This window comes from Castor canadensis, chromosome 16, assembly GCF_047511655.1.
Source record: "Castor canadensis chromosome 16, mCasCan1.hap1v2, whole genome shotgun sequence".
NCBI lineage: Eukaryota > Metazoa > Chordata > Mammalia > Rodentia > Castoridae > Castor > Castor canadensis.
Genome location: NC_133401.1, coordinates 26672129 through 26687373, shown reverse-complemented (window position 1 = coordinate 26687373; position 15245 = coordinate 26672129). Strand labels below are relative to the sequence as shown.

Here is a 15245-nt window from a genome sequence, read left to right as displayed (position 1 = left end):
TTGGGCTGCTGGACATACTGCTGGGTGAGGTCATGCCTCCTCCTCTTTCCACAGAAAATCTGTCATAGCCAAATGCAGAGTGACATTGGAGGTTCAAGGTCCCACCAGGGACAAAGGTAGGGCCCTGTTTGTTCAGGAGGAATGGATTTCTGGAAATCCCTGGAATTAAGACAGGTCAGGGGCTATAGAATAGATTCCTGCCATGCTGTCTCTCCAGTCTGGGTCTTTGACTCAAGGTGACACAGCTTCCCTCCCACTGGGAAGAGGGCACATCACAAAGTGTTAGGGATTCAAAAGTAATTGGGTCAAAATTAAGGAAACTCACCCAAAACCAGGAGCTCCAGAGAATCACTGGGTGCTGACTACACCTGAGGTAGGGTCTTGTAATGGCCAAAGCATCTGAATATCCACCTGTGACTGGGAGTCACAGGGCCCACAGGGAACAGGGCCTGTAATTGCCCACTGGGATGTCTCTGAGAGTCCAGGGCCCAGTAGACATTGGGTTCTCCTTCTTTAGTCAGAATGAACCTGTCATATTCCTCCTCAGAGCCACACTGGAGGGTCACATTTCCTCCTGAAATCACCACAGGTCTGGACAAGAGTGAGAGGCTGGGTTTGCTGTAGGCTTCTAGGAGAGAAGGGGTCAGTATTTCAAATTGACTCACATATTTCATGGAAAACTTGGCCTTGTTGCTGGATTGCAGAGGCTTCTGTGTGTCCCAAGGTGCTGAGCTTTTCTCTTTAAACAGATTACATTCCTGGGCCTCCAGGTTGCCTTCACACCATATGGTGACCAGCACACCCCAGGTGTTCATAGAGCCTGGTTCAGCCCAGAGGGTAGGTTTGGGGAGGATTTCTGCAATGAAATCAAAAGCTGGATCTCGGAAAATCCACCGCTCCATTCCAGGTTTCAAGGAATGACCATTCAGGCACACCCAGCATCAGTAACACCTGAGGGTTTCCATCCTCCATGCCCAGTGTGTCATCTTTTCCCCAGTGAAGGGGAGGAATTTAGGACATTTGAGGACAAACTCCCCTGTCAGCACTCGTGTCCACGAGTTCATACTTAGTTCTGGAAGAGAGTTCCTTTGGAAAAGTTTGTACCTAAAGACTGAGCAGGTCCTCTCCTCTCCAGAGTCTCCTGTGCCTCTGGGGTCTGTTGAAGTCCAAGACCTGGTTCTAAGGTGGCATCCCTCCAAGACTAGAGAAATCCCTTCCCCTCTTCACATCTCACCCAGGTAGAGGAGAACCATGAGTTCGGTATCCATTGCATATTCTGTATTGACCAGGGAAGCACAGATGGATAAGAATAAGGTGCCCTGTTGGAAAGATGGAGAGATAAGCGAAGTGTGACCACTCACAATGCAGGTCCTGCTTCATACATGGTTGTGACATCAGGAGCCCCACCGGAAATGGAAATGCAGTGTATAGGAACCTGGTTCTCATTTCTGGAGCACTGGGGTGTGGTGAACCCCAGTCCCTTGGCAGACACATGAGACAGAAATGGTAATATCTGTGACCTCTGGCTACTTCCATCTGGCTTTATCTTCTTCTTTGCTTCAAAATCATCTACATTGTACATCACAGAATGACATAGGCCAAAATCACTAACTTTCAGCACTTAGTGTTGTAAACCCATATACACCCACACCCACACCCACACCCACAGAACACACACACAGAATATATTACCTTCCTATCTGCTGTAACAAACAGTGCCTGAAAACTACTGAAGAATTGATTAAGAAAATGTAGTGTTTATACACAACGGAATTGTACTCACCCATGAAGAATGAAATCTTATCATTCACAAGTAAATGGATGGAACTGAAGAACATCATTCTGATCGAGGTTAGCCAGGTTCAGAAGAATAAATGTTCTCCCCCACATGCAGATTTACATCTAGGGCAAATACAGCAATGTGGTTGGACTTGGGTCACATGATAAGGGGAGAGAACCCATGGGAGCTATGGCGATAGGTAAGAAACCCAAAACAGGAAAGTATTTGATGTCCCCACTGCAGAGGAACTAATACAGAAACCTCAAAGTGACAGAGGTCAATATGAGAAGGTGATCAGAAATTAGTAAAAAGGTCAGTTAGAGATGAATCAACTTGGGATGTAACACATTTGTACATGGAAACAATGTTAGGAATCTCTCTGTATAGCTATCCTTATCCGTAGCTCATCTCCAGGGAAATTAGTTTACAAGGTCCTGTGTTTGAGTCAGAAGAGAGCAGATTAGGGGGTCCGTTATTTCTGAACTGGGAGACCATGTCTCACACTTATCCTGAACTCTCTTGGATCAGATCTCAGACCTCAATATCAAAACTCACAGAGCACAGTAATGAAATGAGGTGGTAAGAGGGAACCCTGCTCTGGTAGAACTTGGGTTTGTTCAGGATCTACATGACATTATGCCATGAGATTAAGACACAGAAATGTGGAGCCCAGGGAAAAGGCTCCGGTCTCTTCAGCACTTTACACATCCTACACCTCTTCATTGGTTCTGAGGAGCAGCTGAAATCTTCAGCCCATGACACAACATGTAAGACCCCAAGATGGGTGAATAATGAGAATTCTCAGCTATAGGTCTGGGCACAAAGGGACAGTGTTGTCCAAGGTATCAGGTGCCCTGGGTGGACATGCGGTGATCCTGGATAATTTTGTCCTGCCCTGACCTCCATGTCCTCTTTGTCCACAATCCCCAACTCACAGCCACAGGATTACACAGTGAAGAAACTCATCAGCTAGGCCATGTATGGCCAGGTCCTTGTGGTCCTTGGGATTCTGTTATTTGAGACTCAACACAATCAGAGAATGACCCAAGATGCACTCTGAAGATGAATAAGAAAAATGACCACGCAGAGCAGTGCAGTCTTGAAACTGAATATGACAATCCCACAGAGTCTAGAAGAAAATCTGGGGCATGAGCTGGGGGACTGTGTTCTGAGAATGTCCAGGGAGAAAACGTGGTTTTGGAGCATGGAACCTCTTTCTCTGCTAAATTGTGGTTTTGTCCACATTGCAGTGGACTTTGGTTGATAGCCTCTCCTCTCCTCTCAATTCCATGTGAGGCTGATTCCCACAAGCTGTGTGTGGGTCCTCATCTTTCTGCACCTACTGCTTGGCTTTACTTATATGTAATATTTTACAAGATATTTAATTACCACATTCCCCACTGTGATTTCATTGGACTGCATCTTCTCATCTGAGAATGTGAACATTTTCTCTATTAACAGAATAAAGGAAAAAACTCAGATTCTAGCATGATTTGTGGTATTGGCTGAAAACTGTGTGCATTCCCTTCACATTCAACTTCAAAATGCAAATGTCATGTTAAGCATGAGGAGTTGGGAAGCAATGAAGTCAACTGGTGTTGTGGTTTTCATTTCAACTTTATCTCTTCATTGCTGCTCTATCCAACAGAAATTAACTTGTATATTAACCATTAATCATCCTTCATATAGTCAGTTAATATTTGCAGACTTTTTTTATTTAGTCAATTCAACAAGATTTTAAACATAAAGTATCATGTCATCTGCAAATAAAGAAAGTTCTGTTCCTCCATCTCATTCTGTGTATGTCATGTTTCTTTTATTTCTCCTCCTGCATTAACCAGGAAGAGAAATACAATGCTAAAAAGGAGTGGACTGGGGGAAACCCTTGTCATCTTCTTTATTTAGTGGGAAATTTTTGGTTTCTACAATTAAATATCATCTAAGCATCAGGCTTCTTTGCACATGATTTTAACCAGATTGAAAATTTTCTTAATTCCTAGTTTGCTGATACTTTTTATGAGGAACGGGTTGGGATCATGACAAGTGCTTTTTCTACATCTACAGATATGTCATTGTCATGTAATTTTTCTTTTTCACTCTGTTGCTGTGACTGATTGCATTATTATGTTTTTGAATATTGAATTGACTTTGCATACTTTGGGTAAATTCCACAATACATGGAATATAATCTTTTTACAGGCCATTGGATTTAATTTACAATATTTTATTTTTATTTTGTTGAAAAATGTATTCTGAGAATTTAATCCATAGGAATTTTGTCACTGTGTGATCACAGAGTGTACATACACAATGTCACATGTATCCCATGTCACAAAGTTCTCTAATGATGTGGGACCACCATCACATCTGTCATTGACTCAACTACCATTATTTGGGGTATAAATGTATTTTTGAGGGTTTTTCATCTGCATTCATGACAAATGCTGGTCTACACTTTGTTTCCTCCAAGGTTCTGTCAAGTTTGCACATTAGCATAATACTGGCTATCTAGATGGTGTTAGATTCAGTGGTCCTACTACCTAGACCTGTGTGCACCTGTTTGGATAGGTTATGATCTCACCTTCTTCCTCTAGTATTTGAGGAGAAAATTCCAGGACAAGGAGAAGTATGCTGACCTTCCATGTCCCTATGCATATGGGCACCCTGGTCCTATTGCAGCTTCAGTGTCTGTGGGACACATGATCTGACCCCAAGGAGAGAGAGGACATTGAAAGATCGTGTCCTGAGGTCCACAGATCCTGAGCTCTGGTTGCACTGGGGCTGAAGTTCCCATGTGGGAGCCAACCAGCCTTAAAGTTCCCAGGTCCTCCTCACTGTATGCTCAGCACATGGCCCAAGGTGAACTTCAAATGTTGGAATGTAGGAGAGTTGACAGGGAGGAATGAGCAGAACTCATCTTTCCTGTCCCAGAGATGGAAACACAGGAGTCATCCTACCTCCATCCATCACTAACACCATTATCTATGTCTTCAAAACCGTGAATGGAGAGATATGGATATTCTGTCTGGATGGGCAGAATAGAGGCAATTCTATCCCCAATGATGTTCCAGTCCCTCACCCCTGAGCCAGACAGTGGAAGTCCAGAATGGGAGACCCAGGGACATAGTGTCATCAGGTGTCCCAGCCACTGCCCTCTCTGCTTGGTACTCATAGTGAGTAACCTGGACATCATCCCTCACTGCTTCTCACTGCATCCTTATAAGAAAGAAGAAGTATTTGCCTCTCAATTTAGTTCAAGGGTATTTGAGGGAGTGGGACACTTGCCTAACATCTGGGAACTGAGTTTGACCCAAGGCAAGTGACAATACCATACTGAGAAGTCCCCCAACATCCCATCCACACTGTTGCTGTACAGGATCAATCCACCTACCATTCCAAAACCTGTGGAATTTTTTCACTGAAGTGTTCATTGTTGACTGTTCTATTCTGCTAAAGAGCCTGGATAGCCCAGTGCCTCTGTGATTGGATGTATGCAGTGTATAGAAGTTGGTGGTTAGTGGGGGTTTGGCTGAGGTCCCTGAACACACCTCAGGATCTTGCCACAGGTCCGAGATGATGAATGGACACAAACACCCTTAGCACCTTGTGCTTTTTCTCACTTGGAGTCACAGACAACAAGTAAGGAAAGACTTGGGGAGGAACTGGAGATACCGCTTCCTACAGATCAGTGAAACAACAGTCACTACACATTACTGGAGGGACTGTGAGGGTCAGCATCCTATGAAGGACCCCAAGTTTCTATGCAAATCTCCTGTATGGTAGAAGACAGAGGACCTTGAAACCTACACTGGGTGTGGGAGTTAACTGTTGATTCCAACTCCAGCTTCTGTTCCTGACAAGGCTCCATTATTAGGGAAAATCCACAAGTTCCTGGTCCTGGGTGCAGCTACGGGTCTGGTAGAAGTCTGTGTTCCACAGGACTATGTGTAAGGGCTGAGAATCAGCAGTGCTTCTCCACTGTCCTATGCAGGTCTCTGTCAACCCATCCTCTGCAGGCCACAAGTTCCTCCATTGTAGAGGATGCCTCCTGTCCATCACAGTGATGATGCGTGAGGTGGACCTCACAGGAAGCAGCAGGTATTAGAGAAAGTTGGAAAAAACAATGGGATCCTGAGGGGGGATACAAATATATCAATATTCAGGTTCTTGATGTTTGATATGTGTTCTATGAGTCCATATGCCTGAGGCATGTTGTGATTTGCCATACATGTTCCTTTGGACACTTATATAATGAACTAAAATCCCAAAGCTTAGTGGGCCTCTTCTCGAGTTCAAGGACAACCTGTGCCTCCTTGCATGTGTGATCTCAACCCACTCATTAAGAATCTTGAAAGGCAGCTGGCTCAGGTGGTCCACAAACAAGAGAAGTCTTTGGAACAGGTCCAGGCTGCACAAAGCCTGATCCACAGGATGCAGGTAGGCCATGGTGTTGAGCATCTGTGCCAGGAGGATGTGAAGATCCACAGCACAGACCTTCAGATTTTAGAACCACACTATGACATTTCTACAGAGATCCAATCTTCTTTGTGGAAGTGACATCTGTATTTCTGTTGAGCTTCACCTGAGTGATTGAGTGGACATATGCCTCTGAGTCACCATGCAACCAGAGGATGAACAGGTGTTGACTGACACACCCAACCCTAAATTGTATTCATCTCCTGCCCATACTCGGAGAAGTGGCTCATACGAGATTTTGACTGAAGAAGTTCCCAAAGAAGTGTGGTGTGAAAAATAACAAACCCAACCTCTGGGCTGAACCAGGCTCTGTGACCACCTGGGAAGACCTGTGACCACATGGTAACCAGGGAACCTTATGTTCAGAAGCAAAATTAGGATAAAGAGGGAATCTCAGCACCATGGACAAAGAGACCTGATTGCTGTCAATCACAATGATATCCACATGCTCATCCTAGAACCTAGAATGTGTTAACTTACTCGGCAGAAAGGTGTTTTCCAAATATGCTGCTTAAGAATCTTGGAAGTAGAGATTACCCATGAGTCTCAACATAATAGCAAGGTCTTTGTAAGTCAAAGAGGGCTGAAGGGATTCATAATCAGAGAACCAGGTGAGAAGGTGGAACTGAGGTGGAAACAGCATGTTCACCTTGTGAGATGGGAGGGATGAGGAGGCACAGGTTGCACAGCCTACAGGAACTTGAAGAGGTGAGGGAGCAGAGTCTGCCCTCAGCCTGCAGAGGACACAGCCCTGAGAGAAACTTGACTGGGCCCAGAAAGCACTTTGCAGTTAACACCTGGAGAACAATCACATAATCTGAGTTATGTAACACTATTTGTTACAGCAGACATAGGGAAGCTAATGTAAAGGATATCTGTGGTTTCCTTACTTATTTGAGATCTGCAGAGGACTGTTTGATTCTACTTCATTCACGGATGTGCAATGCAAATACACAACAAATATGTGATGATTCTTGGACAAGAAGGTGTTCAGGCCAACTCAAAGCAGCCAAGAGTCAGAGGAGATGTCATTCGTTTCTGAGAATGAACTCTAGTGTTCAACCCATCTACAGCAGTGGAAAATGAGAGCCAGGACCATGGGCAGGTCAGCTCAACTTACTGTGAAATTGAAGATGTGACAACCACATAGGCGAGAAAAACCAGGTTCTAGTCGTCAGACCCTAGGTGTCTGTCTGTGCTGCTGGATGGTGAGGTCTCAGCAGATGCACGGCTGTGGTTAGTTGGAGAAGACACCATGACCCGTTCCCTCACAGGCTGCTCTACTTTGATGAAAGTGAAGTGAGTGAGGGGGTAGCCTAGTCTGGAAGGAGCCCACCTCTTCTCCAGACCCTGGGCCATCATTATACCCAAGGTTCTCAGGAGGATCTGGGGAGGAGAAGATCTGCTTAAGCTTCAGGGTCAAAGGTCTCACAGGAACACTCTTCCAGGGATGATTCTGGGCTCCAGGACCTGAGTTCAGTCAGATGAGTACTCTCCAGCTGCCCCAAATCTCTCCTCCTCAGTTTGGAAAGTTACAATGGATAAAAGCAGGGAGATGCTGGAAGTTTCTGTAGGACCACTGGGTCTAAGACTGAGATGTGAGTGAGAGATAGCCTGTGACCCAGCCTCTGGTTTTTTAGCAGTGGCTCTCTCCAAATCTGCTGTCTGGGCTGAGCCAAATTCTGTAACTATCTGGTGTCAGGGAATCCTGAGGCCCAGAAATACCATCTTATTAAACCAGGAATCTTTGATCGAGGGCACACAGACCTCACTGGCGCCTGGCAACAAGGCTCATCCATGACCGAGCACCATGTATGATGATATTTGAGTTACTATTGCAATCCTGCTGGAAGGTCAGAGCTCAGTGACCTCCTGGAGCTCCAGGTCTCACGTGAGGAAGCCCCATCTTTTCCTAATTACCACTTACTTGAGGCCTCAAAACTTGCCATTAATCATATTGCCATTGGGCCCTAGCAACCTTGACACAGAGACCCAGAGCGTGAGAGACAGTGAGACCTGCAGGACAGGAGGAGAGGGGAAAATACTTGGTAGGATATGGTCACTCAGTCCCTTGTTTTCTTTTCTCCAGGGCTGTCCAGAAAGCCATCATCGAGGACCCAGCAGAGCCATGTCCTGACACCTTGAGTGGACCTGACCCATCGGTGCCACTTGGAGAGATTTGTTCTGTGCAATGGGGATTGGTTGTGACCTCCCCCAGCTACCTGGCAGGCAGTCCCAGGTTAGGTTTTCTCAGGCAAACTTCAACTTGGGCCCTGCGACCAGATCCTTGGCGGAGGTACAAATGCTATGTATGGTATGCACAGCCTCTCCTCCTCTGGGAGGAGACCTGTCAGCTTATGTTGTCAGGGGGACTGTGATGCCCAGAGAAACTTGTGAATAAAGTGGAAATCCTAGCACTATGGGACAGAAAGACTTCATTTGTGTCAAGCACAACCATGTCCACATGCTCATGCCAGAACCCATGACCATGTTGCTTTACTTGGCAGAAAACAGCTTTGCAAATGAGGTTAAGTTAAGGATTTGGAAGGAAGATTGCCCATGTGGCCTCAACGGAATAAAAACGTCCTTGGAAGTGAAAGAGGGAGGCAGGGGATCAACATCAGAGAAAGAGGTGAGAAGGTGGAGCAGAGGTGGAAGCAGTGTGTTTACTCTGTGAGTTGGGAGGATGCACAGCCTGCAGGAGTTTGAAGAAGTGAGTGAGCAGAGTCCTACCTGGGCCCACAATTGAAACAACTCTGAAGGAAACCTATTTCAACCCCAGCACTCACTTTACACTTCAAACCTGCAGAACTATATGATAAAGAATATGAGTTGTTCTAAGACACTATTTCAGCAGAAATAGAAATCTAATGTACAAGACATTTATGGATTTCTTACTAATCTGACATGTGCAGTTAGCTCTTTGGATCTTCTTCACTCAGTATTGCTATGGAAATACTCAACAATATTTAGTAATTCTTGGCCATGAAGGGGTTCAGGCTAGCTCAAAGCAGCCAAGAGTCAGAAGAGACATCAATTCTATCTGAAACACTGCACCCAGCCATAGCACTAGAAAATGAAAACCAGACACCCGGCCAGGGCAAGTGCCCTTTGAGTGGAGCTGCTGATCTGACATCCACATACATGAGAGGATCCAGGCCTTTATGGCTACACCCTGGGTATCTGTCTGTGCTGCTGGATACTGTGGCCTCATCAGTTGCACAGCTGAGGTCATTTGGAGCAGACACCATGACTGCCATTCTCACAGTCTTGATGTGCTTTTATAAGATGGGAAGTGAGGGAGGGAGTCTCCTAGTCTGTAAGGAGACCACCACACCGTCAGGCTCTGGATCATCAGTACAACCAAGTTTCTCAGGAGGCTCTGGAGAGGAAATTACCTGCTCTAGGTTCAGGGTCAATGGTCTCACAGGGAACTCTCTTCCAGGGCTGATTCTGAGTACCTGGACTCCAGCTCAGGCAAGTAAGTGTCTCCTTTTTTCCCAGGTCTCTCCTCCACACTTGGGACAGGGGCCACCCTTGGGAAGTACAATAGAAAACCAAATGCAAAGGGCCTGAGGTAAGCACAAACTCTTTCAGGAGATGGATCTTGTGACTGTTATCAAGTGAGCAAAGGTCAAAGTGTTAGTGTGAGAGATCAGGACTGCACAAAGGAAGATGCCAGACTTCCAAAGCCATAGGAAGCCCCTGAAGACTCTATCTGGAATGACATAATCTGATTAAAGTTTTGAAAGGATCACTGTGGTCCTCATGGGGAAAACTGGCTGAGGAGATCCAGGTGGAACCAGGAGGATCTGTCTCTGTCTCTCTGTCTCCCTGCTGCAGGGAAAACCTGAGGAAGACCCATAGGGAGCAATTTATGCCCAGGTGAACCACTCCAGATTTGGGACAGGAGGGGTTGCTAATTCTTCCCCACTGTCCAGGGAATTCTTGGACAGGAAGGACAGGCATACAGGAGGGGACAGACAGACAAGTTGTACTGCCAGGTGAGTCCTTTCCTCTCCAGGCCTCTAGCAATTGTGTGCCTCAACGCCAAGTGTGCAGCTTCCCTCTCACCATCTCCACTCTAGGCTGCTGCATCTGAGGGTCTCCAGGATGTGACCTATGCCCAAATGTGAAGTGTGACACTGTGACGGGAGAACTATACCTACTTCTTCCCAGTCAGAGGAGCCTTTTTGAGACCACTGAAGTCACTGCTCTGGCCTCCACCAGCCCAGGAAGACCCTGACCCCTCCCTCCATTCTGGGCCCTCAGAGGACACGGGATCGACCCTGTGGACACTGACTGATGATCCAGCCTCCATGGACACCTCACATACCATGAGGAGCCTCTGGGAACGTGTGGAGCTCATCTGATTCTGATTCTATAGTCAGATACAACTGATATCCTCACATTTTGGAAATAAATCTGTTGCAGAAAACATAACAGACAGTATGACTGACCAGTGAGAATAAGACTCAAATCCAGGTGGTTGGAGGAAAGGAAGGTTTATTATGTAGAGTGCCAGTACCTGGATATCTCCAAAATGGCACAGGCCCCAAGCTCAGGGTGGTTGAGGTTTTTATACTGAGAAAAGCAGCAGCAATCAAGCAGGGAGTACAGAAGCAGACTTGGCAGTTAGCTGTTCAAGGTTACAATATGTCATGTCAGCACAGCTGTGGATGAAGGTGGTCCACAATTTCTAATGGGAAACCTGGAAGCAGGAGTGCTGACAGGGGGGAAGGTCTTTACTCTTTGATATTCTCCCTGCCCTTGATCTTTCTCCAGGTTTCCTTATTATTCCCTCCTCTTTTCCATCATAATCCCTTATGGCCATTTTGGGGAAGTCATCTAGGGGCAATCTTTGGTACTGTCTGACTAACTGTAATTTAATGTCATTCATCTGGTTGTGAATGAAACTAGTGAGGAGGCTTACCACACAAGGCCCTATGAACAGTAGTAGGAGAAGCACAGTAAATGGGCCTGCCAGGGGGACTACCCAGGGACCCTGTTTTTATCCTGTAGAAGACTTTCTCTACATTCTCCTCCCTGGAGTGGAAGAGTTTTCCCTCCTTTTCTGGCACATAGGTATCACCCAGGTTACTTTGGGAAAATTGGCATGAGGCATTACCATTTTCAAAGGGAACACAGGAAAGAAACATGTGCAAACAATAATTTTTATTGGCTAAATCTCAGGGAAGTCCATTTCCAGGTGTTGGAATGGGTAGATTCCCCACTTCTGGATGAGTAGTGGGGGCTTAGACCCCTATCCTGGGTTGTGTTGGGCACAACACAGACAAGGCTTCCTGGCTGGCCAACTGAGTTAGAGTCGCCAATCAAGGAATGACCAGATATTTTTGTAACAGTCATTGTAGGGAGGTTTTGCTCAAATGGGTGATGTAGTGTGCCAGGCTTACCAAGCCTGAACAGTCACCTTTTCTGGTATTAGGATCATTCCCTCTGTGGTGATGAACCAGCTTTCTGAGTTTTCTTTAGCCCCTGTTTTATGGGCCTGTTCCCTTCTTGTGGGCTGTACTCTGACCCCATGGTCACCCCATGGGACCCCATGGCCCCATGCATATGTAAGGTAGCAAGGGCATAACATTAGTCAGTGTTGATATTTGCTCTCTTCCCTTCTGCTACAGTGAGGGCCCGGATAAGGACATATAACTCTGTCTGTTGAGCCAACCAATGGTCTGACAGCTGTCCATGTTTCACATCTATTGTGGTGGTGGTCACTGCATACCCAGTCTGGTATCCTTCTTGTAAGCTCTGGCTTTCATCAGTGAAGAGCTCCAGGTCAGCATTGGGACTAGCATTGTCTGCTATGTTGGGCTGGAAAAGAAGACCTTGTCTAAAACTTCCTCACAGGAGTGGAAGGGTTCCCCCTCCTCTTCTGGTAAATATTTGGTCAGATTGAGAGTCCTTACTGCTTTAACTTGTATCCAGGGGTAGTTGAGTTTACCTTAGGATGAATGCTCCCCTTTGTTTTGGAGTCCTGATCTATTTAATAATTATCAATTGGTTTTGGCAGAAGCTCTCTTTAAGACACCTTGTTTCTTTTAATTTTATGGAAACCAGTGAGATCAGAGTAGTATTGTAATAAGAACACAGCATTACCTAACAACAACCTAGAAAGGCAGAACAAAGAGCCCAGACATCTTAAAAACACCAAGCTGCAAAGTACTGAATAACTTAGCAGCATCATCCATGAGCTCTAAAAAACGTGTGACACAGCTTTTGGTACTGACACATAGCTGGGCTCATCAGTGAACCATAGTCACATGGGGAGGAGCAGAAGCCAAGTCCACCTTGGATGGGTACACCACCTTTATGTTTCCCTTTAGGTCCATAATATGAATCTGCTCCTCCATCAAGGAAATAGTCCATTTGTTAGAGGTGCAGTGAGCAGCAGCTTGGCCACATCTGTCATCTCCTCCCCTTCCTCGTTGCTTTCCCATTTGCTTCTGCTCCCCTCCAACTGTCTTCTTTTTAGAGCCTTGTATTTTGCCCTTGCCTCTGCAGCATCCATAGCCCATGATGCACAGGTACTCCAGGATGGATGTATAATCTGATCATCTGAACAGCCATTAACAAGGGAAACACAAGCATCTCATGACTGTCTCAATAACAGACCATGCTTATAGCACCAACCTTTTGGAACAGTTTTTTTTACCAACAACAGTCAAAGGTGTTTTTTTTCTTTTTTCTCTTTTTTTCACATTCATAACACTTCTGTAACATTCCTTTTCTTTGAAGTCAGACCAGATCCTATGTATCAGTGCAAGTCCATCCTTTGTGTGTTAATTGTTGAGAGCTCAGTTAGTGCTGACACTCAATCCTCCTTCAGGATGTTCATTTACATGTGCTTGATAATTGCCGATGTCACAAGATAGACAAAGGAGGGGGGTGCCTCTCAGTGAGGGCACACAGATGCTGACCTGACTGCAACTTCAGACAATGGAGCTGTGTGACTTAGCCAGGGTGGGTTCATCCCAACAGGGTGATTTATGACTTGATGCAAGTCCAATCATACCATAGACCATATGAAAACCACAGTGACTCAGATCAAGCTGACTTGAACTCCATAGCCTTCAAGGGACCTTAAGGGTGCCCAGCCCTGGATCCACAAGTTAGAGCTTGAAATGCCAGGGAATCAAGCTGCTCACTCACACACCATTCACTCAAAGTTTAAAACAATAAGTCCCTATTTATTTCCCCTAAAATCCTGAAAGACCTTAAACCCAGATGACTGGAATCACATCAATCCCTAAATCTAGTTGACCAGAATCACATCAGTCCCAAAGAAAGGGGACGTATTACCCTGGAATCAAAGCAGGGCTCAGCTGGTCCCCTGTGGGGATAAATCCACACAGGCTCCTATACTAACTCTGAGGTTCCTACCTGGTCCACACATCTGTTGCAGGTCACCATGTCACTCCACTAGTCCAAGGACCTGGTCCTTGATTCCACAGCTTCGTTCAGTCATCTGGAAGGAGGCCCTGGAATCACATCAGGGTGTGCACTTTCTGGTTCCAGGAACCTCCAGAGGATACAGGGCCAGGGAGTGGACACCCGCTGCCCAACGGTGCATAGAAGTCTAATCTCACTGCAGCCTCCAAAATGTTGCAGAAAACATTACAGACTGGATGACTGACCAGCGAGAATAAGACTCAAACCCAGGTGGTTGGAGGAAAGGAAGGTTTATTATACTAGTGGGCCAGCTCTAAAATGGAGAAAAAGCTTTGTAAACCAATGACTATCATACTGAGAAAATAGACAGCAAAATAAAAATGTATTTCAAATGAAGGCACAAGGAAGACATAATATGATAAGCATAGTTACTAATGAGGATAATACAAAAATGGATGAATATAAATAACACCCCAAATAGTTCATTCTTTAAACACTAGTAACATTTGTAAATCTTAGCCACCTAGAAAGAGAGAGAGAGCAGGTGACATTTCCACAAAGGAGCAACACAGAACCACACAGGAGAGAGCACATATTCACATGAAGAACAGAGCATTATGAATATTTCATGTGCAGATTGAAAATGTCAATGATGGGAAATTTTTCAATATATACTTTACAAAATGAACATAAGAATAAGTACAATGTTTGAATTGTTTTCTGTGCCTCAAATACCTGTGACTTTAGTCTGTTTTGTCATTGTGTGAAGGTTATGGAGTTACTTACAAGAACCAGAAGGCCCAGCTCACTGTCCACCAGGGCCACCCGGTGTAGCCTACAGCTCCTGGGCTGAAAGCCCAAGTAGGTGTCACTGTCTTGAACACTGCAAGCAGTTGTAACACAGTGATAAGTACTCATGTATCTAAAAGTATCTAAACTCAGTAAAAGTATAGTAAAAAGAGTGGGAATAAAAACTTTCCACCTTCATTGAAATCTTACAGGACCACCTCCTACACATAATTCAAATTTGTTCTGTGGCACATGGTGTAGGTTGACTTGCTGATAGGAACCTTTCCCATGTTAACTCCAGTCTAGGGAGCGTCACTGGGGATTTCTTGTAACATTTGTCCACTTATAAAACAGAAAAGCAACTATGCATGTGTATGGACACACCCCAAACTTCCCCTGAGAGTAGAGAAGAGGAAATGTACTCAAATGCATTTCAAGAGGCAACGAAAAACCTGATAATCATAACCTTGGCAAACAAACTAAAAGCTTGGAAAGTTGTCCCTAAACAAAGTCACTCCATAAACAAATATCACCAATAAGATTCATCCCTATATCACAAAGACAGCACATCAGTACCACACTGGAGTTTTTGTTTTTGTGGATTTAAGGCATGGTTCATTTATTGTTCAAAACTCAATCAATATATTTCAACAACTAACAGAATGAGTAAAAACTTTTCATATCAATTAATCAAGCAAATCTTTCTGTCTGCACTTTTTCCATGTTTCCATTGGCATTTGTGTATCTTCTGGTTTTTCATTTGTTTATTCATTCATTTATTTATTTTATT

General features: G+C 45.0%; 1 protein-coding gene across 1 annotated transcript in view; it reads right to left on the bottom strand.

Annotated features, from left to right (window-relative positions):
* Nucleotides 1-362: 362 nt before the first annotated feature.
* LOC141410450 (leukocyte immunoglobulin-like receptor subfamily A member 5) overlaps nt 363-15245 on the bottom strand; it is a 71693-nt gene continuing 56810 nt past the window's right edge. Inside the window, exon 6 of the mRNA XM_074057372.1 lies at nt 363-856. Within this exon, the coding sequence (XP_073913473.1) occupies nt 363-856 (494 nt within the window). The remainder of the gene's footprint in view (nt 857-15245) is intronic.